Source organism: Tamandua tetradactyla, chromosome 2 (assembly GCF_023851605.1).
Source record: "Tamandua tetradactyla isolate mTamTet1 chromosome 2, mTamTet1.pri, whole genome shotgun sequence".
NCBI lineage: Eukaryota > Metazoa > Chordata > Mammalia > Pilosa > Myrmecophagidae > Tamandua > Tamandua tetradactyla.
The window spans coordinates 2014172-2034802 of NC_135328.1; the positions used below are offsets into that span (position 1 = coordinate 2014172).

The following is a 20631-nucleotide window of genomic DNA, read 5'->3' on the forward strand; positions in this document are numbered from 1 at the left end:
GAATTTCAGAGTTTCCTCGCCTCTGTTTTAACTATTTCTAATTATTGGGTCCAGTTCAGTCAAGGCTGGGACCGGACAATTGCAACAGGCCTTTGCCCTCTGCAGAGGCCGCCGTTCGGGCGCCTTCCACTGCCCTAGGGAGACTCCAGGGTAGTTTTTCTAATGTCCAGGTTTGTTCACTGAAATTCCAAAACTAAGGCTTGCGCCCTGCTGCCCAGGTTTTACTCTTCTTCTTTTTGGTCTTTTAACTTCGGAATTACTAATGCATACATTTATACTCTTTAAGCAATTCCAATAGAGCTCTTTAATAATAATCATAATAATTGTTAATTTGCTATTATCATCCAGAGGTGTGAGACCACACATAGACAAAAATAGAAAATTAGCCCCCCAAAAAACAGAAACACAGAAATACTCTTGAGAGGAACAAATAAAGGATTAAAAACACATCATCTTATCCCATTATCGACCTTTTGGAGAACAAATTTAGAGCCATTCTCAGGCCATTTCCCCTATATTTCACATTATACTGAGTTCAGATTGAGTTACAGAAATAAACCTCTTTCCTCACTGCTCATAACTAAAATCTTTTCACTTTTTCACAAAATTGAAATTGTACAGCCCACAGGTTCTCATTTTAAAGAATTTCCGTGATCAGTAATCAGTTAGGAGTACTGACCAACACAAACGCAGTAAAACACCAACTAACAAGTCTGAAGACGCTTAACGTTTACTTCAGTAGCACACCAATTAATAACTAGACCGAACACACCAAGTGACAATTAGACAGGCATTAAACACTCAGCACACCGATTAACAATTAAGCATGCATTAAACTATACCAGGTAACACACTGGCTAGCAGTTAACCAGGCCTACTTGATTTAATTGCACACCAGTTAATTGCTGGATTACTTATTTTCCAGTTTTTCAGCAGACAAACTCAGGTCAGGGCCGCTAACCTCGTACAGAAAACAGAAGGGGTAGTGGTCAGAGCAAGGAGGAGTGCTCTGGAAGTGGGACCCAGGCCTGCAGGTCCAGCGGACTGGACCCTCCACACCGACTCCCTGATCCACTCTTGCCCAGAGGCCCCACCCACCCAGCCAGGCGTCTGGATGTGGAATAGGATGGTTTCTCTTAGAAACTTCTTAAGGTGCCAAAAGGGTCTGGAGTCCCAGCAAACACGGCAAAACCGGTCACTGAGCCTGCAAACTAACGAGCGCAGAATGGCCGCAGAAGGCGCGGTTTCCGTGCTTACCTGCTCACCAGGCCCTAGCCCCTCAGGCAGCTGCCCTCCTCGTGTCTTAGGACCCTTCACAGTTGTGAAACTGTTACTGGACAGACGCGGCGGATTCTTGCCCAATGCCCTCGATGACGGGTCCTTGAGACACCAGGTTCCAAGGAGAAAGAGTTTACTACCAGGCACGCAGCGGGGGAGCAGAGGGCCGTGCCCCAGCTGCAGTGACTCTGCTAGGCCACAGGAGAGGGCGGGCAGCTTTAGGACGGGAGCACAGCAGCCCCAGAGGGTGAGCGTAGAGGTGGCCTGGTGGCAGTGGGGCAGTGGGGGCCAGTGGGCGATGCAGGCCGCGGGGTGGGGTGGGGAGGTTGTCCCTGCCACTGGGTGTCACCCTCGTGCCTTGGAAAGGGGAAACGCACTAAGCGAGCCCATCGGGAGCCCGCCAGGCACGTCCTGGAGACGATATACTTGAAGATCTTGGAGAGGAAAATCTGTTCTCCTTTTGAGTTTCTGGAGCCCAGGACCATCAACCTGTCAAAAGAGGACGCGACCCGCAGCAGGACTTGTTCAAGGGACACCACGGGGCAGTTGCGGGGCTCGAGCATGACCCCCTGACCGCACAGACAGAGAGGTATGCTGCAGCGCCCGGGGACCCCTGGGTGAGGGTGCTGGGCAGACTGGGCCAGCCTGTGGCTGTGGGACAGATGCCTGCTGAAGAGGTCGCCGCTGGCGCCCCGCCCACAGCCCCTGCTGCCCTTCCTCTCCCCCAGCGGCCCCGTGTGGACGCTGAGCGACGCGGACTCGCGTGTCTCCCCGAGGGCTCCGGTGGGCATCCCCCCCACAGAGTCCACCACCCACAGAGCGTCGCGAGGTCCAGCCCCTCCGGACGCTGCAGCTAAGCTACTGAAAGATGAAAATCCTAAGCGAAGGAGGGAGCTGGGCAAGGCTCCAAGCTTCTCGGGAGCTCAGACAGAAATGAGAGGTGAAGATGCTGGGGGGAGAGTGACCAACCGAATGGCCTGGGTGGGCTGAGCCCCGAGCTGAGGCCAACGGGTGATGGCGCAGAAAGTCACACACGAAAGTGAAGGAGGACATAAGTGTGCTACGGCTCCGGTCTCGCCCGTCCAGCGAGGAAACGAGGCCGTGTGTCCGGCCAGGGGCAGCTTGACCGTGGTGAAGCAAACGCCCGACGCGGCCGGGCAGGATCTCCCCGTCGGAACCACGCATGCTCTTTGATTAAGCAGCTGGTTTCTGGAGCGGAAACACGGAATCTTGTTGCTGAAATCCTAAACAGAATTCCCGAAATTAAAGAGGAGGAGGAAGAGTCTGAGGACGCGGAAACCACTTCCGGCCTGTTTGCATCCTGACATCGCTACCTGCGTTACTCAGAAATGCTGTCGTGTCTCTAAAGACGCAACCCTCCCGCAGTAAAAACAGTTATCATGAGACACTAATTCCAGTGGCAGCCAAGCGCGAGTGGCACCCACAGGGTTTATATGAACCCCATGTTGGCCAACTGTCTTATTTTGTAAACTCTGATAATCTACTGGAAGACATTTTATAAAAGCCAGTGCTTTGGGCGGGCCATGGTGGCTCAGTGGCAGAGTTCTAGCCTGCCATGCAAGACACCCGGGTTCGATTCCCTGGCCTGCCCATGCAAAAAAAAAAAAAAAAAACCAGTACTTTTTTTAAATTACTAAATATGAAAAGAGCAAAAAAGAAAGAAAGAAAATGGCAGCCTTAACGTAGCGACGGGCATGGTGTTTGGTACTCTGCCGAGGTATGGGTTTATACAAACTTAGACTTGTAGGCTGAAGTCTGAGCTACTGCACGTGGCCAGCGGGCCCACTTTGGTTCGATCTCATCTTGGTCATCTAGATGACTTTGGACTTGGGGTGGGTGAGCTCTGGGCTGACCCAAGGCCCATCATGAATAAACATCAGGGGCTGTCTTTAGTGATCACAAGACTCCAAAGTCAAAAAACTGGATAAATGGGTACAGGTAAGGTCAGTCACAAGGTTTCACAATCACGAGGACACAAGACAAAGGATGTGCGGTCATTATCAGAGACCAAGGCACTTAGACTGCTGCTCAAAGATCTCAGGACTGCTCCCGTCTACTCTAGTCCACCTGAACGCACAAAGGGGCATCTCTACAGTGAGTCAGAACCATGACCCTCCTGCAAACCTCACTTCCTAGTCACAGGTTCCCTCTGCCAGTGCCGCCTGGAGGTGGGCCGGCCCCAAGGTCTGGCGCCTGAGCTGAGTGCTGCGGGCAGGACAAGCGTCCCTGGCCTCCCGGGTTGGCCTCTACATGACCTTGACCTCCCAGCCCTTCACGTGGGCAGAGCCCTGCAATATCAAGTCCAAATCCCCAACGAACAGATGGGGATGCGCTGGCCAGACAACCAGCCCCAAGTCACCCAGTGGGTGGGGGCCGAGGTGGGGTCCTGGCCAGGGCTCCGGGCAGCCCTGGCCAGCCAGCACCCTGTGGCCCCAGCCCCTCCCTCCCATCCAACAGGCAGACAGAGGCCTGGACCAGAGCTTAGTAGGAGTGCACATTTTCGGATCAGTCCCTCTGTGGTGTTGCATTTTCTCAGGCCTTCGGTCTCACTGACAAACTCAACCTCCCAGCAGGGAGAAGCGTGGGCATGGGGAGCTCAGGAGATCCTCGGGCTACAGAGGTCAAACGGGCAAGGAAGGGTTTCTGTGACCCCTAGGTCCCCACCTCTACCAGGCCACTGGCTGGACAGGACCCTCCTTGAGGAGCGGCCAGCTCACAGGGACCTGGCCCAAAGGCAGTGGCCTAGCCTACAGCACGAGCAGGCGTGGCCGCAGGAGCTGGGTAATTTTGGCTGTGCCTTAGTTTCCCCCCACTTGCGAGGGTGTTAGGAAGACCTGAGAAGGGACAAACTGGCCACTGCCCGTAGACCTCTTGTTCACTGGCATCCCCGTCTGCTCCGTGAGGGGTCTCTGCCTTGTTCAAGGCCAGACTCCCCGCCCCCACTGCCCTCTGGGCTTAAGTTGAACTGACCCCTCTGGTCTTTAGTTTCCTTATCTGGGAGGGAAAAAAAGCCTATGCTCTCAGGGCCTGGGTCAGCCCCCCCGCCCCCCCCTTTCGCAGAGGGGGAGCCGATGCACAGCGGGGTGTCATCTGCTGAGCCCACGCACACATGGGATGTTCAGTTCCACGCCTGGCCCCTTCTTCTGCACTTAGTAAAAGTGCGAGAGCACAGTCTCCTCCCCCAGGGCGGAGAGCAGGCGGAAGGAACCGCTGCGTTCTACTCAGGGGCACTCCTTCTGGCACTTTAAGTGGAGAGAAGGCCCAGGGGTGGGGTGTGAGCTTGGCGCCAGGGGTGGGCTGGGAACGAGGTCAGGGGGAGGCGAGGGAGGGCACAGCACCGGCCTTCGCTGCGGCTGTCTGCGGTGCACCCCCCCCCCCTCGCCGCGCATGGGGCGCCCTCTCCTCCGCATCCCGCCTGGCTTCCCACCCCCAGGCCAGGGGCCCAGCGGGCGGCACCTCCTGGGAAACCAGGGCGGGGAAACCGCGGCGTGCTGCCGGCCGTTAGAGCTCGGGGCCGGGCCCGCCCAGGCGGCACGGGGCGCCGGATGCCAGCTCAGGGCGAGGCGGTCCCGCCTCCTGCGGCCCAGCGAAGGGCAGGCTGCTCGGCCCCTGGGCGCCGGGGCTGGCGGTCCGTGGGGCTCCGTCCACTTCCAGCCCCCCGGGGCCTCTGTCCCCTCGCCGAGCCTGTGCCTGGGACCCTTCCAGGCCCCCTCTCGGGGTGACAAAGCTGAGGCCCCGGGAGTGGAAGCCACGTGCCCCGGGCGTCAGGGGCGCCCCGGTGACGCACCCGCCAGTTCTCAGTTAATTTTCTGATTAAATAAAAGCTTGTCCCCCGGCCAGGCTCGCCCGAGGCCAGCGCCAGCCACAGCAGCCGGGCCCAGCGGCCTTCGCGTGGGGCCGGGGTTTCTCCAGGGGTCACCAAAACGAGGGCCCTCGCCCCGCTCTACAGCGCCAGGAAGTCGGCGCGGCGGCGCAGCGCCACGAGCCGGGGAGGCCGGGCTGCCAGCCGGGGCGGCGACTGTGCCGAGGGCGGGGACAGCCGCCGAGCCGCCTTCCCGGCCCCCGGCAGCTCTCGGAGCGGGGGCTGCTCGGGCCCGGCTGAGCCCGGAGGCTCGAGGGTGGAGCGCGCGGGCCTGCGGGCCTGTCCCGGCGTCCCCGCGCCGCCGGATCTCCCCGCCCCCGACCCGGCGCCGCCCCCGGGTGCCCGGCCGGCCTGTGGGCGGAGGCGTGCGGTGACCCGCCCGGCCGGGAGGCGGGGAGCCGGCGGCGGCTCCGGGTGCGCGGCCCGGGGGTGGAGGAGCGGCAGAGGCGGCGCGCGCCATGGACTCGGGTCCCGAGGAGTACGAGCTCAACGGCGACCTGCGCCAGGGCTCTCCCGGCTCCCCGGACACCCCGGTAAGCCCCCGCCGCGGCCGGGCCCCGCGCGCTGTGTGACCTGGGGCTGGCGCCCGCCCTCTCTGGGCCCCGCGCGCTGTGTGACCTGGGGCTGGCGCCCGCCCTCTCTGGGCCCCGCGCGCCGGCGCCTCCCGCGGGCACCTGTGGCCGTCTGGGCTGGGGCACTCCGCACTGCGGGCTGCGAGGGAAGGCCCCGCCGCCGCCTCCCTTTGCCCTCCCCTTGGGCTTGCCGGGGAGTGTTGGGGGGCGCCGAGCTGACCCGCACTGGGGTCCCCCGCGGCCCGAGGGAGGGGCTGCGGGCTCGGAGTGACCCGGGCAGTGCCCCCACCCTGGCTGCGCCCTGGCCAGAGGGGCCCAGGTGACACGGCTGCTCCGTGCCGGCCGAACCCTGGTCCCCTTCTCTCCCTCTCTTCGCCCCCTCCCTCACCACTCCTCTACTGCCAACCCCCATCCCCGACCCGGACCCCTCCAGAGCGCGCTGGGGGCCCCCGGGTGTGGGGGAGTGGCGTCACAGCCTCCCGGGCTCCAGGCCAACAGGGGCAGACGGCTACGTCAACCCTGGTCACCGCACAGTGGCATCGGCACCCTCACGGGGCCCTGAGGTTGCTGGGGCTCCAGCCGGGGTGGTAGGGGGCCCCAGAGATCCTTCCCAGCGCCACCCCCCTTAGGCAGCTCCATACCCAGGAGCAGGCTGTGTCCCCAGCTGCATCTCCCCTGGGGCCACATGTTACCAGCCCCTCTAGGGACAGGCCCAGTCTTGGGGACTGACCTTGAACGGGCTTGGAGTTTCCGACTCCCCACCAGTGGGGACTGGGAACTGGGTTTTTCCCGGGTGTGTCAGGCCTTGTGAACCACTGTGGGTAAAGCTGGCACTGTGCAGTTCCCGGGAATGGCAGGCATGAGCTGTGCCCAATCCTGGCCCAGGCCAGGAGCTGGGTGATGTCCCCAGGGGCCATGGGGAGGGGCCTGTGGGGTGTGAGTGTCCCCACCCCCAGGTGTCCTCCATCCGGCCACCGGGCACGGCTCTCCGCGGGCCTCTGCGTGTCCCCGTGTCTGGGCTGAGGTCACCAAGAGCTAAGACAGCAGCCTCGGCCAGGGCCCTGCCCCACCCCCACGCGGGATTGCTTTGGGGTGGGGGATTATCCTGTGTGTGTGACCTTGGGGGGGTGGCTTGCTCTCTCTGGGCCTCCTATGCATGGACTCATCACAGGGGTGGCCATGTCACCCCTGGCCATGCCTGCCCCCCTGGGGAGGTGCTTAGGGAGCCCTGTGGGAAGGGCAGGGCTGCTCGGCTCCCGCCTGCAGGGACTTCTCTGCCCCTCAGCCTTGGCAGCAGGGGGATCTTGTCACCTCTCAGCCTCTCAGTGAGAGGCTGGGCTGGGTCTGCCCAGGGGTCACTGCCTTGGCTCTGGGGAGCAGAGGTGAGCAAGCCCCAGACCCCCCCTGCTGAACTTAGACTCAGAGCAAAAGCCATCCCAGATGCAAAAACCCAGGGAAAAAGTGCTAAATTCCCAGGGGGCAGGTTGCACCGGTAGTGGAGAATAGAGATCAGGGAAGACTTCCTGCAGGAAGAGGCAGGCATTGGAGCTGGGCTCTGGAGAAGAGGGATCCTGCCCTCTGAGAGGTGTGGAAGGGCATCCCAGGCAGAAGGAACAGCGTGCACAAAGGCCCAGGGGCAGGAGCTGAGCAGGAGATGGGTGGCTTGTAGGGTGGGAAAGGCCTTGAGGGTGGACCACGGGGTTGCTGGGCCGCAGGGGCAGAGAGGAGGGCCGAGTGCACTCAGCGCCTTCTTCCGCCGGCCCGAGCCGGAGCCTCCGGAGGCCCCAGCGGGTCAGCGTCCGGGGTCAGTTGCGAGGGCTTCCTGGAGTGGACGGCCAGCCTTGGAGGCCACTCTGCCATCGCAGCCAGGGGGCCCGTACCTCCAGCCCCCAGCCTCCGGGACCCTGCCAGGTTATTTTCCTGGGTGTGTCACATCTGTGAATGGGCCACCACAGCGCCTCTCAGAGCAAGCTGTGAATTAAAGGGGCTGCCATATAGAATATGTTACAGTGATACACTGTACTACTGTATTATATAGTATGCTGCATAGCATGTAACAATGTATTTTATTTTTTGTGTGCACATTAAGTGCTTGGAGCACGGCCCAGCACACAGCATTGTCATCATCTTTATTATTAATATTGCTATAAGTGTTTCTCTTTTAAAAGGAAGTTTCTAGTTTCTCCTTGATAGGAATAGAAATTGTTTTTAAAGCACCGCGAAACCCAGCTGTGGGCTTAAATGGCCCCTTGCTGCCTGCGAAGCTTGGAGGGGTCGGGCGTGTTGACGGGGCCTTTCTCCCCAGGGGATGCCGAGTCCAGGACCTGAGACCCTGGCCAGTCTCGGACACCCAGCCGCATGGCCTTGGCAAGTCAGGCCCTCTGCAAGACTTTCCTCTCCTGTAAAAGGGGGTCCAGTCGTTGCCTCACCAGGGGGACTGAGGCTGAGGAAATGGTCAGTAAACCGCCCCCAGCGGGGGCTGGGCACATAGAGGATGCACCGCCAACAGCCTGGTGGTCTGCTCCCCCAGGCGGTGGGAAACCCCACAGATGCCCGGGCCCCCCAGGCAGGGCCTGACCCAGCTCTGAGGGCCTTCACCCCCAGGCCGCGGGTCCGGGCCACCTGCGAGGTATGTGGGGTGGACTCGGGGTCCCTCGTTAGCACGCTCTGTGCGCTGATGGCGGCAGCTGTCATAAAAGGAAGCTTTCACGGGGGCTGGCCGCTCCCAGCCCTGCTGCTGCGTGGGGACAGCTGTGTTGACTCCTGCAGCACACCTCTGGGCAGTGCTGTCCCCTGTTGCGAGAGGGCCCTTGGCCAGCCCTGAGCACATCATGGGGGCAGCTGGGGCAGCTGGACCCAGCCTGGGGCTCCTAGGCCCCTGCTGCCCCTCTCACGGCCTTTCAGGGGAGAAGCTGCAGGTTCCCAAGGGCCATCCAGCTGCACCTGGGCAAGTCTCGCCTCGGTCCGCCGGGCCAGTCCCCAGGCACGCCGCACTCCTGCCCACCCACCACTGCCCGGGCCCCGCGGCCTCGGCTCGCGGGAGGAAGTCCCTGTTTTCCTCTTTTCTGCCTTCCTGGCAGAGCTCCAGGCCGGTGGCGACTTGGCCAGGTTCTATGAGGCGCCCTGGTGCAGCTGGTGTCGCCATCGCGGGGTCACTCTGGCCGGGGGGCCACTCTAGCTGGGGGGCCACAGGAAGTGGGTCCGGCACAGCCCACGCTCGTGCCCAGTGCAGGCGGGTCACCGTCCCTGCTGGGCTTCCTGCTGCCCCAGCACTGCCCGCTTGGGGTTTCCTGGCAGGGACACGGTGGGGGAGGCGACTGGGAGGGGTCTGCCCGGGGCAAGGCCTGCTGTTGGGGGTAGGGGCGCAGGCCAGCACCCCCAGAGCACGCCTGTGCCACTTGGGGGGTTCCACCCATGTGAGCTCATTCAGTCCTGCGGCAGCCCTGTAGCTTTCTCCATTTTACAGATGGGGAAACCGAGGCACAGAGGTTTCCCCCAGGCACTGAGTGTTGCAGCTGGCTCACAGGGATCCAGAGGAGGGGACATGGGGAGCCCCCAGCCCAGCCTCCCCACTCCGTGGCAGGTGATGGATGGAGAAACCACATTTGCTGGGGTCCTTGGGCCCACTCTTTGGACGAGGGGACTTGGGCTTGGGGGGCACAGGGCACCCCCCGGGGTCTCCTGGTCCCAGACCCGCCTGCAGAGCCTGGACTCGGGCTGCACCGGAGGCCGTCAGCGGTGGGCAAGCCTCCTGGGTCCTGCATGTGCAGCGGGGGGCGAGGCTAGGGCAGCACGGCCAGGGCCCAGGGGCCCTCCCAGGGCCATACTGCCCTGAGCTGGCTGGGTGGCCCTGAGCCTCCGTGTCCCCCTACCCAGAACCTCTGTTAAGGCAGCAGCCCTGGGGTCCTGTCTGACCCCCTCCCCACCGCCTGAGCCGAGCACGCTCCCCAGCATGGGCCCAGGACCGGCCGCCCTGGGGGCCTCTTGCCCCCAGCAGTCCTTCCTGGCCTTTGGGGGAGCCCCCTGCCTTGGGACGCCTCCCTATAGCTCCTGTAATGCCAGTGGAGTTTCAGGAAACTCCCTCTGGCCTCAGGGACACATTGGCCAAGCAGTTTGTCCCCTGCCCTGCCTGGTCACAGAACAGGATGTCTCTGAGTGGGGGGGTATGTCCAGCACAGCTCCTGGCCGTAGGGGCAGTGCAGGGGCCCTTGCAGAGCCTCTGGTCCAGGTGGGCGGGGGCTGGCGACTCCTCCTCCCCACGACTTCAGTGCTGAGGGTGAGGTCCTCAGTCTGAGCTGAGACCCCACCGCCCTGCCCAGGAGACCTGGTATGCAGGCATTGCAGCCCCCTCCTGCCCTCCGCTGCCCACCCCCGGGCAGCCTCCTGCCCACTGTCAGGGTGGCTGGCTGAGGCCCGGGCAGTCACAGGCAGCCTTGGACGAGCTCCCTGGCTCTGAATCTCTGCCCATGGGTCAGATGGAGAGACTGAGTGCTCCCCCGGGACTAAGGGGAAGCGGGCTTGGGAGGTGGGCGGGCTTCTCATGGGGCCATCTAAGGTGACAGACGAGGAAACCGAGGCCAGGGAAGGGGAAGCACGTTGCAGGGCTGCACAGCGAGGGTGTGAGAAGCTGGGGCTCAGCCTGGGGTGCCGGAGGTGCCCGGCCTGTGTGCCTCATCACCATCGGGTTGACCAGGAAGCAGGTGGCCCGATGGCCAGGAAGCGCCTTCTGGGGGGAGTGGAGCTAGTGTCCCTCGCCTGCCGTCCACGCCTGGAAAGCAGTTGCCAGACACCACACATCCAGGGTGTCGGCTCCCGTAACACGGCGGGCCGGGACGAGCTGCCCCCACCCCAGCCCACCCCCAGGGCACCAGAGGAGACAGGCAGGATTAGCCCCCGAGGCTTCAAATCCCAGGACACCCCCGGCTCTGGGGATTTGGACAGGGGGCTCCCCTTCCAGAGCCTCAGTTTACCTGTTTCCCAGGCTAGTGAGCACAGGACAGCCTTCCTGGAGGAGGGCTTGGGGGCAGGGAAGGGCAGCAGGGGCAGAGGGTCCACGGGGCTGGGGCAGGGTGCTGGTGAAGGCTCGGCTGTACTGTTCGCTTAGTCATCCGTGGATCGGAATGCACCGTGTGACCACGTGGCTTTAAAGTGTTTACGTACTTCAGGAGAGCTCACGTGAAAGGGTCTCTCCCCCTGCCCAGAGCCCACCACACTTAGCACAGCCATATATGAGTGAGTGTGTATACAGGTGTTTGCACATGCATAAGTGTGTGTGCATGTGTAGTGTGTATGTGTGTATTTATGTTCATTTATGTATATATGTATTGCATGCTTGTGTAAGTGTGTATATGCATGTAAACATGTGTTTTTGTGTGTGCATGTGTGCATATATTTATGCATATTTGTGTGTGGATACATGTTATCTGTGTGTGTGTACAGGTGTGCACGTGTAAGTATTACGTGTGGGGGTATGTGTATGTATTGTGTGCATGCATAGGTGTGTATCCCTGTATGTAAATATGGATATGTGTACGTGTGTGTGTGTATTGATGTGTATCGATGCAGGTGTGTGAGTGTGTGTATATGTCTGTGTGTGCGTGTGACTCTCCCTTCCCGTCCCCAGAAGCCCGCGTGCTGCTCGCAGGGTCTGCGTCCTGGTCATTTCGCTTAACAGCCTATCCTGGGGTGAGGTCGGCTGAGAACTGGGCAGCCTGGAGGGAATTGGACATCAGGGGCACATGCTCACCGCCAAGGCCTTCGGGATGCCCTGCAACCAGAGGGGCACACGTGTGGTGGGTGTGGCAGCCGTGCGAGGGCAGAGCCGGGGCAAGCCCCGGGCCCTTCCAGCGTGAGCTGCCCTGTCCAGGGCCATGGCAGAGCCCAGCCCTGCGGGCTCTGCGAGACCAGGCACGGGAAGGGGGCGACACGGGGGTCCGCTGGCAGTGTCCCAGGTACCCGTCGTTGGGGGCACCCTGGGTGGAGTACAGAGCTGGGCACCCCAGAGAGGGGCAGGGCAGGCAGCCCCTCCGGGGGGGTGGAGAGCAGGCTTTCTCTGCCTTCGGAATTTCCAGCCCAGTGAATTCCCTGCTTCGATGAAAAGCAGATGGCACAGAAGCGGAGACAGGGTGCTGGAGCGCGCAGACAGATGCTGCTGCCACCGCCTCTAGAGCACTGTGCTCACCCCAGCGGAGGGCTGCACCGGAAGCACTAGTTCCCGGAGCCCTCCCGCAGCCCCTGGAGCCTCCAGCCTGCTTTCTGTTGCGTGAATGTGCTTCCTCCAGATATTTTGTGGGGCCGCAGGGTGGCCGGCCTTGGCACTCCCTCCTCCCCCAGCGTGGTGTTGGGTGCAGGCTGCGCACTTTTCCGGTTGGGACCTTCTGGGCCCCGCAGGTCGAGGCGCGTCCCGTGTGCGCTGCTGTGGCCTGGGTTGTCCCTGTTTGGGCCCCGCCCACCCTGCTCACTGCGGCTGCCTGGGTCTTCCATGAGGCTGGAAACTGGATCTCAGAACGCCTGGGGGGGCCGCGGGCTCCCCAGCCCTGCTCCCCTCCAGTGACCGGCCCCGGGAGGCTGCGTCTGGGACCGGAGGGGGCCAGGCCCGGTGCCCGCGCCAGGGGCAGCCCGGGCACCCAACTCTGCCTGTGAATGCGACGCGGAGCCAGGCAAGCAGATGCCACGGCCCGGCCCTGACCTCTGTGGCAGGGATTCTGGCCTCTGCCTCTCCCTCCTTCCTATTTCTTCTTCTTCCCCAGGAGAGAGGGGTGGGGGTGGGTGTGCGCTGTGGGGGGAAATCAGGGCAGGCTTCCTGGAGGCAGGGCCCTGAGGCACGGAGGGTGTGTGGCCAACGGGGCAGGGTGCGGGCATCAGCCAAGGTGACTTCGAAACACATGGGGGGTGGCCCTGGACGGCGAGGAACCGGCTGGCCCTCGAAGGGTCGGGAGAGCTGGGGGAGCTCTTAGGGCAGGAGAGGGGCGCCCAGCCTGGGGCGGGGGGAGGTGTCGGAGCGCAGGTTTCTGCTTATTGAAATCAAGGCAGAACTAAGCCGACTGTGGTGCATTTACCGCGCACCACTGTGCGCTGGGGGGGCCGTTGTTTCGAGGGGGGGCAACCGCGTGCAGAGACCACAGCAGCCGGGAGAGGCCGATGGCCCCTGCCCCTGCGTTCAGGGCTGACGTGTCCCCCCCCCCGCAGCCACTGCGCTGGGGCTTGAGGCACCGGCCCATCAACGTGAACCACTACGCCAACAAGAAGAGCGCGGCCGAGAGCATGCTGGACATCGCGCTGCTGATGGCCAACGCCTCCCAGCTCAAGGCTGTCATCGAGCAGGGCCCCACCTTCGCCTTCTTCGTCCCTCTCATCGTGCTCATCTCCATCTCCCTCGTGCTGCAGATCGGCGTGGGCGTGCTGCTCATCTTCCTAGGTGCGTGCTCCTCGCTTGTGCCTGCTTGCATGCCTCCCGGGACGGGCCACTCACTACGCGCCGGGCCGGCCCTGAGTGTCCGTGCACACTCGGATGTGGGGCTTCACCGGCTAGTGCTGAGCCACACGGGGCCCCTCCTGGGTGGTACCCCAGCCTCTCTCTGCTCTGGGGACACAGTCCAGGGTCCGGCTTCTGAGTGTAGTGCCCAGAGCCCCCTCCCAACCACTTGGAGGCCACAGAGGGAAACACGGTAAACATGCTGAGTTAATGTTTGTCGAGCACCGACTGTATGCCATTCCAGCCTCACAGGAGCTCCACGGGGCGGGTGCCAGCATCTTCCCCTCTTCCAGGGGGAAACTGAGGTGCAGAGGGGCTGGGCCCCACCTAGGGAGTGGCTGGGCGTCAGTGGCCCGGGAGGGGTGTCTGCCCTCAGTCCCAGCAGGAAACCTCAGCAGACCCAAGCAGCACGGGGCGGCTGGGGGCCTGGGGACTTCACGGGGGGTGGGAGGGGGCTTTGAGCCTCAGGGCCTCCTCAGGGTGCTGGGGACCAGGGTCCGTGCCCCAGGAGGATCTTAGGATCAAGAGGAAGCATCCCCACTTGTCCATCCATTCATTCGTGTGGTTCAGTGTTTGCCTGTATGTGTTTTCTTTAAACTCAGTCATTGGGAACATGCCATTTGAATAACAGCTTTAAGGCAGTGTTCTGCTTTGGCTTCTCACACAGGTCCTTTCCAGGGTTTATTTTCCCAGGTGTGTTTTTTCCATTAGGTTACCTGAGACGCGCAGGGAAAAGCCTCACCCTTTCCCCGTGCATCCTCCCCACTTGCCAGTCCCCGGGGTTCCCGGCTTACGCTTGTAGGGGTTTGACTCAAACATACACCTCCGTTCCCCTTCCCGCTCCCCGCGCAGAGCCTGGCAGGCACGCTCTGTGCTCTGCTCAGCGGTCCGCCCTGCTGACCTGTCCCCTAGGGCGTGGCTGTCGGTGGTGGCTGGGAGCCCAGGGGTGGACGGTGGGTGACAGGTGCCTGCTGCACACTCACACCAGGCCACACACGTGCAGCTGTGCGACGGGCAGCCACCACACCCTGGCTGTGTGCAAGGGATCCCCCTTGGCCCTGGGAACACAGGCGAGGTGGGACAGCCAGCCCAGCATCCCTCCCCCACAGAGCTGGGGCTGGAGGGGGTGGGGGCTGCAGTAGCTGGGGCAGGGAGGGGTAGGGTGGTCCTTAGAGAAGGTGATGCTTGAGCAGAGACCTGGAGGTGAAGAGGCTGAGTGTGAACAGTGCCCAGGTAGAGTCGTGCCCCTGGCACAGTGGCATTTGTTGAGCTCTGCTCTGTGCCCGGCCCCTGCACCCTGCGATGCTGCAGGCAGGGTTAAGTCCGACACAGGCCCTACCCCACCAAACCTCACGGTTCTGTTGGGGACAGAGACACGGGACGGGATGATGACAAACTGGCGTCATCGGGCCCCTGGAGGCTGCTGCCCCTGCCTGGGGGCTGGGGGCCATCTGGAGTGCGGTCACCTGCCCGCCAGTGGGCAGGGCAGGCTGCAGCCAGCACCTCGGCGGGGCGCCCCTGGGCAGCCGCCCCCCGTCTGGGGCCCACATCCCTGGGTGGGCCGCCGTGCTTGCCATGTCCACCCTGGGGTCTCACAGCGTCCAGCCACTCTGTAGGCCTCTCCCGACACCTGCCGTGTGCCAGCCCCCCCTTCGCCCCTCCCAGGGGTGACCGAGGCTGAGAAAGAACACCAGGTGTCATCGACACCCCTGAATTATGCATTTGGAAGTGGTTAAGATGAGAAATGCTCTGTTGTATACATGTTACCAAAATAAAAATTTTATGAAAGAAAGGAAGGGGGGAGGGTGAGAGGAAGGACGGCCCCGCGCGCTACCCCCCAGCCCTGGCCTGTGGGTCCTCAGCCTGTTGTGGCATCAGCCGGAAGGCCAGGACTTGTCATCTAAGGTCCGAGCCAGGTGAGGCCCCAGGTGAGGCTCCAGGTGCAGCTCCTATTATTCTCAAGACTGGTAGCTAAACAGGTGCATTATCTGCCTCCCCAGCCCACAAGCTCCCACACACACACCACGGTGGGAGGGGCTGGTGGTGCCCGCCGTGGGCGCTGCCATCGCGCAGGGGTGTGGGAGGCAGGCGGGGGCCGCGGCTCCGTCACTCTCCAGCCCCCAGCCGGCCTGCGCGAGGGCCTGTTGCCGTCTGTCCTGCGCCCGCCCTTGAGCCCTCCCTTTTCTTAGGGAGTCGACACGGGCCCTTTCCTCCGCTTGCTGCCTGCGTGCCAGAGACGGAAGGACCGAGGCTCCTTTTTGGTTGATTCTGTCCATTCCTTTTCATCCGCGAGGGTGATGCTTCCTTCAAGACAGGCTTTGACACATGTGGGTTTCCCCCGAAGCGCGTGGGGCCCGCCACGGGAGACGGAAGGCCTGTCCACAGGTCTGAGACGAGCCCGTTGTGTGCAGGATTCTCTGTGAGGCTGCGGAGGGACAGTGAAGGACCCTGAGAGCCCAGTGTCTTGGTTTGCTAAAGCCGCCAGGTGCAGTTCGCCAGGAGTGGGTCGGCTTTTACCGTGGGGATCTGTCAGCTTACAGATGCCCTGTTCTAAAGCCATGAAAATGCCCAAATTAAGGCATCGACAGGATGGTACCTTCTCTGAAGAAAGGCTGCTGGTGTCCGGGGCCCTTCTGTCACGTGGGAGGGCACGTGGGGGTGGTGGCTGGACCTTTACTTCTGGGTTTCATTGCTTTAAAGCCTTTGGCTTCGGTGGTCTCCTCTGTTCTGTTGGTCTCTTAGCATCTCTGGGGCTTTTCTCCAGGAGCTTTTTAACTTCGTCCCCATGAAGGACTACAGTAAAGGACTGAGGCCCACTCTAACTGGGTGGGTCACACCCCAAGTGAAGCAGCCTAATCAAGAGGCCCCGCCCACCGCAGGTCTGCCCCCACAAGGCGGAGTAAAAGAACAGCCTTGTCTGGGGTGCCTACAGCTTCACACCAGCACACCCAGCGAGGGCCTTTGAGGTCTGGAGTCCCCGGAAGGTACTCTCTCCAGAAGGTTCTGGGAGGCGGCACATCCAGGGTGGCATCTCCTGCTGTCTCCTCTGCTGAGCTCTCATCGCACCTGCCGTGAGCTAGACCCACCTGTGGGGTCCCCCGGGCCCCAGGAGAGAGGCCGGTTCCATTCCCCTCTGTCACACGACGAACACAGCATCATGGTTACCCGGGAGCCATGCGAGGCTGGGCCCCTCCGCCCCTGCCACGTCCATGCACACAGCATCCCGGCCCCTGGCAGCCCTGCCGCTTCCGAGTGAAAACCCAGATTGCAGGCTGTAGCCACCAGCACGCCACTCCTCCCCAGACCTAACGGGGGTGTCTCCCACTCCAAGACGGGGGGTGTTTCCCGCTCCGAGGAGGGGGTGTTTCCCACTGCCGACAGCACATGATAACTGAGGAGCCAGGGCTGGGTGTGGGAAACCACCCCCCCCGGGTCACTCTGGGAACGTGTGTGGGGCCAGAAGCCAATCCCGCAGTGCCCCGCGGATGAGGGGTCCCGGCTGGCAGCACCTGCCTTAACTTCACTGCATGGTGCTCAGCCCCAGATTTCCTTTACTTAAAACCAAAAAAGAAAAGAAAAGAAAAGCGAGCTTGGTGGGCACGCTCTATGCATACGCTGGAGTATGTGGGTGATTCGGAAAGAGTAGAAAAAGGAGCAAAGGGATGAAAGAAGGCCCCAGGTTCCCCGAAGAGACCCCACAGCCACGCCCACCTACAGCATCTGGGGGCCGCTGAGGCCACCGTGTGGAAGGTGGTCGGACAGCGGGAGGGTGGAGGAGCCCGCCCTGGGCCATGCTGGGGGTGGCAGAGGGGGTCCCTCCCCAGCCAGTGCTGCTCCCGCTGTGGTATTGCGGTGACCTTTTTATTATTATTATTATTATTATTATTATTATTACTATTAGAGCTGCTGTAGGTCCACAGAAAGTTTGTGCAGAAAGTTCAGCGCTCCCTTACCCCCTCCCCCACACGTTCGCACAGTTTTCCCTGTTGGTGGTACTTTCTTTTGTGGGGAGCCTTTGCTGTATGTGACCAACCAATGTTTAGTGTAATTACACTAGTAACCAGAGTCCACGGTTTACATTGGGTTCGCTGTTTGTGTTCTACAGTTCCATGGGTTTTTTTAAATTTTTATTCTGCTAACATATAAATTTGAACTGCTTTCAATGATACAATCAGTGTTGTTAAAAACATTCAGTGTTTTGTTACCATCACCACTGCCAGTGACCAAAGCGAGAGGGGACCCTACAGCTCCGGCCGCTGAGTCGACTGCTTTCTCCCCCGCCCATGCGGCAGGGGCCACCCCTGATAACCGTGTGCTCCTGTCTGTGGACTTGTTTGGGGTCACAGCTTGGGGCTGTGAGAGGCCAAGGGAAGGCATTGGTGAGGAGCGAGGAGAGGCCCTGGGTTCCCATCGCAGCTCTGTAACCTTGGACAAGTTCCTTGGCCTCTTTGTGCCTCAGTTTCCCCAGCATGGGTGTCACAGTCCAGAGCCTTGGGCAGTCACGGTGACTAAAAGGTGAGAGTGCATCCAACTTGCCCAGCAGGTGGGGTCAACATGTTATGGCCAAAAAAACCATAACAACCTGGGGAACGAGCAGTTTTTGCTTTGTGGGAACGAGTCTCAGTGTGGGGTGATTAAATAGTCTGGGAATAGACGGTGGTGAAAGCGGCATGATATTGTCGATGTACTTAACGCCACAGAATTGTCCACGTAAAAGTGGCTAAAACTGTTTTTATGTTGTATACATTTTACCACAATCAAAAATGTGTTAAACCTGGACCTTGGGGCTGGGCAGACCTGGGCTGGCCTCTCGGTGCCTTGCGCTTGGCTGTCCACCTCTCTGTGCTCCAGCCCCTACCAGAACACGGCTCTGGACGCCCCACCCCGCGGGCTCTGAGGATCAGGGCCTCGCAGCTGCCTGGGCAGGGGACGCCGTGGGGTTTTGTTCGAACGGGTGTCCTTTGCCCTGTGGGGCAGAGGTCACAAAGATGTGGCTGCAGGCGTCGTGGCCTTGGCCCTGGCGGGGACGTGGGTGGTGCTGCCGAGACCACGTCCGGCACAGCTCTGCCCCCCCACCTGCTCCTCTGTGCCCCCCCAGTCAAGTACGACCTTAACAACCCGGCCAAGCACGCCAAGCTGGACTTCCTCAACAACCTGGCCACCGGCCTGGTCTTCATCATCGTCGTGGTCAACATCTTCATCACGGCCTTCGGTGTCCAGAAGCCGATAGCCGACGTGGCACCCCGGCAGTAGGGCAGCCAGGTGAGCCGTGGGCGTGGGCCTCTCCCCCGTGTAGACCCGTCTTTCCCGCCCCGAGCCCGCATCGCTGCACATGAGATGGGCTGGTTCTGCTTCGTAGTGTCAGCGTGACGGGCTGTCGAGGAGGCTGACCGTTGCTCGAGGGCTTGCATCTCTTCGGGGGGAAGGTGTTGGTGCATTTTCGGTTGTATGCTAGGAATCGTGTCAGGCAGAAGCCCCACTGTCTTGTCTTTACTTGGAGATTAATCTGCTTTAAGGAGAGGTGTATGGGTGTCTTTCCCAGGCTGAGGGTCACTGTGGGGCCCCTCTTCACACCCAGGGCTGTGGGTGCCTTTGGCACTGGCCACCTAGTGTCCGGTATGCAGTGCTTAAATAAAAATTTTGGAGCCACCATTTAAAGATCAGGGTTCGCATCAGAATAAGATTCCAGGCTTCTCTCGAGGAACCAGTGGCTCTGCCCCCTGGGTGGGTGGGACCTGGGCCGCGGCTCTGCTGATGTAGCCCCCTCTGCTCCTGAAGGGAGGCCAGTCGGAGCATTTACTTCCTGCCCACCATGGCCCCCCGCTGTGTCTCTCTGACCCATGGGGCTGAGAAACTAGGGAAACACAGGCCGGGAAGCAGGGGTCTTGGAGCCTCCTTGGCCCAGCCTACCTGACCGGCCCCCCAGGCATTCACGTTTAGCCCCTGCCTCAGCCTGTCCAGGTTAGGCATCCCTTGCTCTGAGGCGATCAGAGGCAGCTTATGGCCGAAGCCCTGTTATAAGCCCACTCCCAGCCTCTGGGGGACGCAGGGCGGGAAGGGGTCATTTATCCTCTGGCTCAGGGAAGCTAAGCGTCTTGCCCAGGGACACACAGCCTGGGGTCGGGACTTGCAGTGAGGCCTGTGGGACTTGCACAGCCTCATGGTCACTGGGTGACTTTAGCAGAGCCCGGCCAGGTGCTGGGGCTGGGGGGCCAGGGAGGCTCGGACACACGCGGCCCCTGGAGAAGCATGCCGCGAAGCACACGCACTTCACCAGGGTGGGTGCAGAATAAAGTCAGTGGAAATGAAAACCCCTGCATCGCCCTTTCCACCTGTTCCAGCCTGGTAGCAGTGCACAGGTGAGGCGTTGGGGCTGGGGCAGGGGAGTCGTGTGTCTTGCCCCTGGAGGCAGCATAAATCACCGGGCCATACGGGCTCGAACCCAGCGGATTTGCAGTTCGGACAGAGCAACAGATAACCCCGCCCCTGCAGGGGGGAGGTCAGGGGGAGGTCAGCACGCTGCTGGGCCAGACGCCCCCGTGGAGGCTGGGGCATGGGTGTGCAAACCTCACACCTCTCCTCTCTTTGCAGAGTCCCACTGAATCACCTGCCTGCAGCCTGGCTGTGTCCTCGGGGACCTCCCACAGCAGCCGGGGCTTACCCTGGGCCCAGCCGGCCTCACCTGGCCCGCACCCAGGCCGAGCCGCCCGCCCTCGGTGCAGCCTGGGGGCACCTCCCTGCTGCCATGCTGGGTGCCTTGGGCTGGTGGCAAGTCCCAGAAGGTCAGAACTGGAGAGACTCAGGGAGCTGTGCTCCTACTTTCTGGCTGGGCCAGCGAGGCCCAGAGAGGGCCACGACCCACCCAGAGAGACACAGCTAGTCCATGAAGGGGCCAGTGCAAGTGGCCAGGGCCAGGCCAAGCCCTGGGTGTCAGGTCCTCTGTCTCAGGACATTGCAGAGGGATGAGGAGATGCACCTCTCCCTCTGCCATTGCCACCAGCTTCCCGCTCTCCGCGGGGCCTGCCCCGTCGGCTGGGTGATTTGATGCCTTCATCCGCCAGCCCATCCCGACACACGTGACAGTCCAGACCTCCCCTTCGGCCCCAGCCACAAGGCTGGAGCCGGGCCTAGTGCCTTGGCTGTGGCAGCCCCCAGGAGGGTGCACAGGGCCTGCCTGCGACCTGTGAACGCCCTGCCTGGAGCCGGCTGCCCCCACCCCCACCCCCACCCCCACCCTCCACCCTCCACCCTCCACCAGCAGGGGCGGGCTGAGCCGCAGGCCGCCCTCCCCCCTCCCCTGGCCCCGCCCTCCCCGGGCCCCGCCCATCCCAGGCCGAGCCCCCGTGTGTTTTCTAAGCCTGAAGCAACCAATAAAGCTCACATCCTCGTGTTTCTCTGTGTGAGGGTCCATGTGTGGCCAGGGC

At 61.8% G+C, this 20631-nt stretch overlaps 1 protein-coding gene across 1 annotated transcript; it reads left to right on the forward strand.

Moving 5' to 3' along the window:
• Positions 1-5560: 5560 nt before the first annotated feature.
• NINJ1 (ninjurin 1) lies at positions 5561-20476 on the forward strand. The gene is made up of 4 exons (XM_077138671.1): positions 5561-5694; positions 12922-13150; positions 18306-18469; positions 19799-20476. The coding sequence occupies exons 1-3, from the start codon at positions 5620-5622 to the stop codon at positions 18458-18460; spliced, it is 459 nt and encodes a 152-aa protein (XP_076994786.1). The 5' UTR covers positions 5561-5619; the 3' UTR covers positions 18461-18469; positions 19799-20476.
• Positions 20477-20631: the final 155 nt, after the last annotated feature.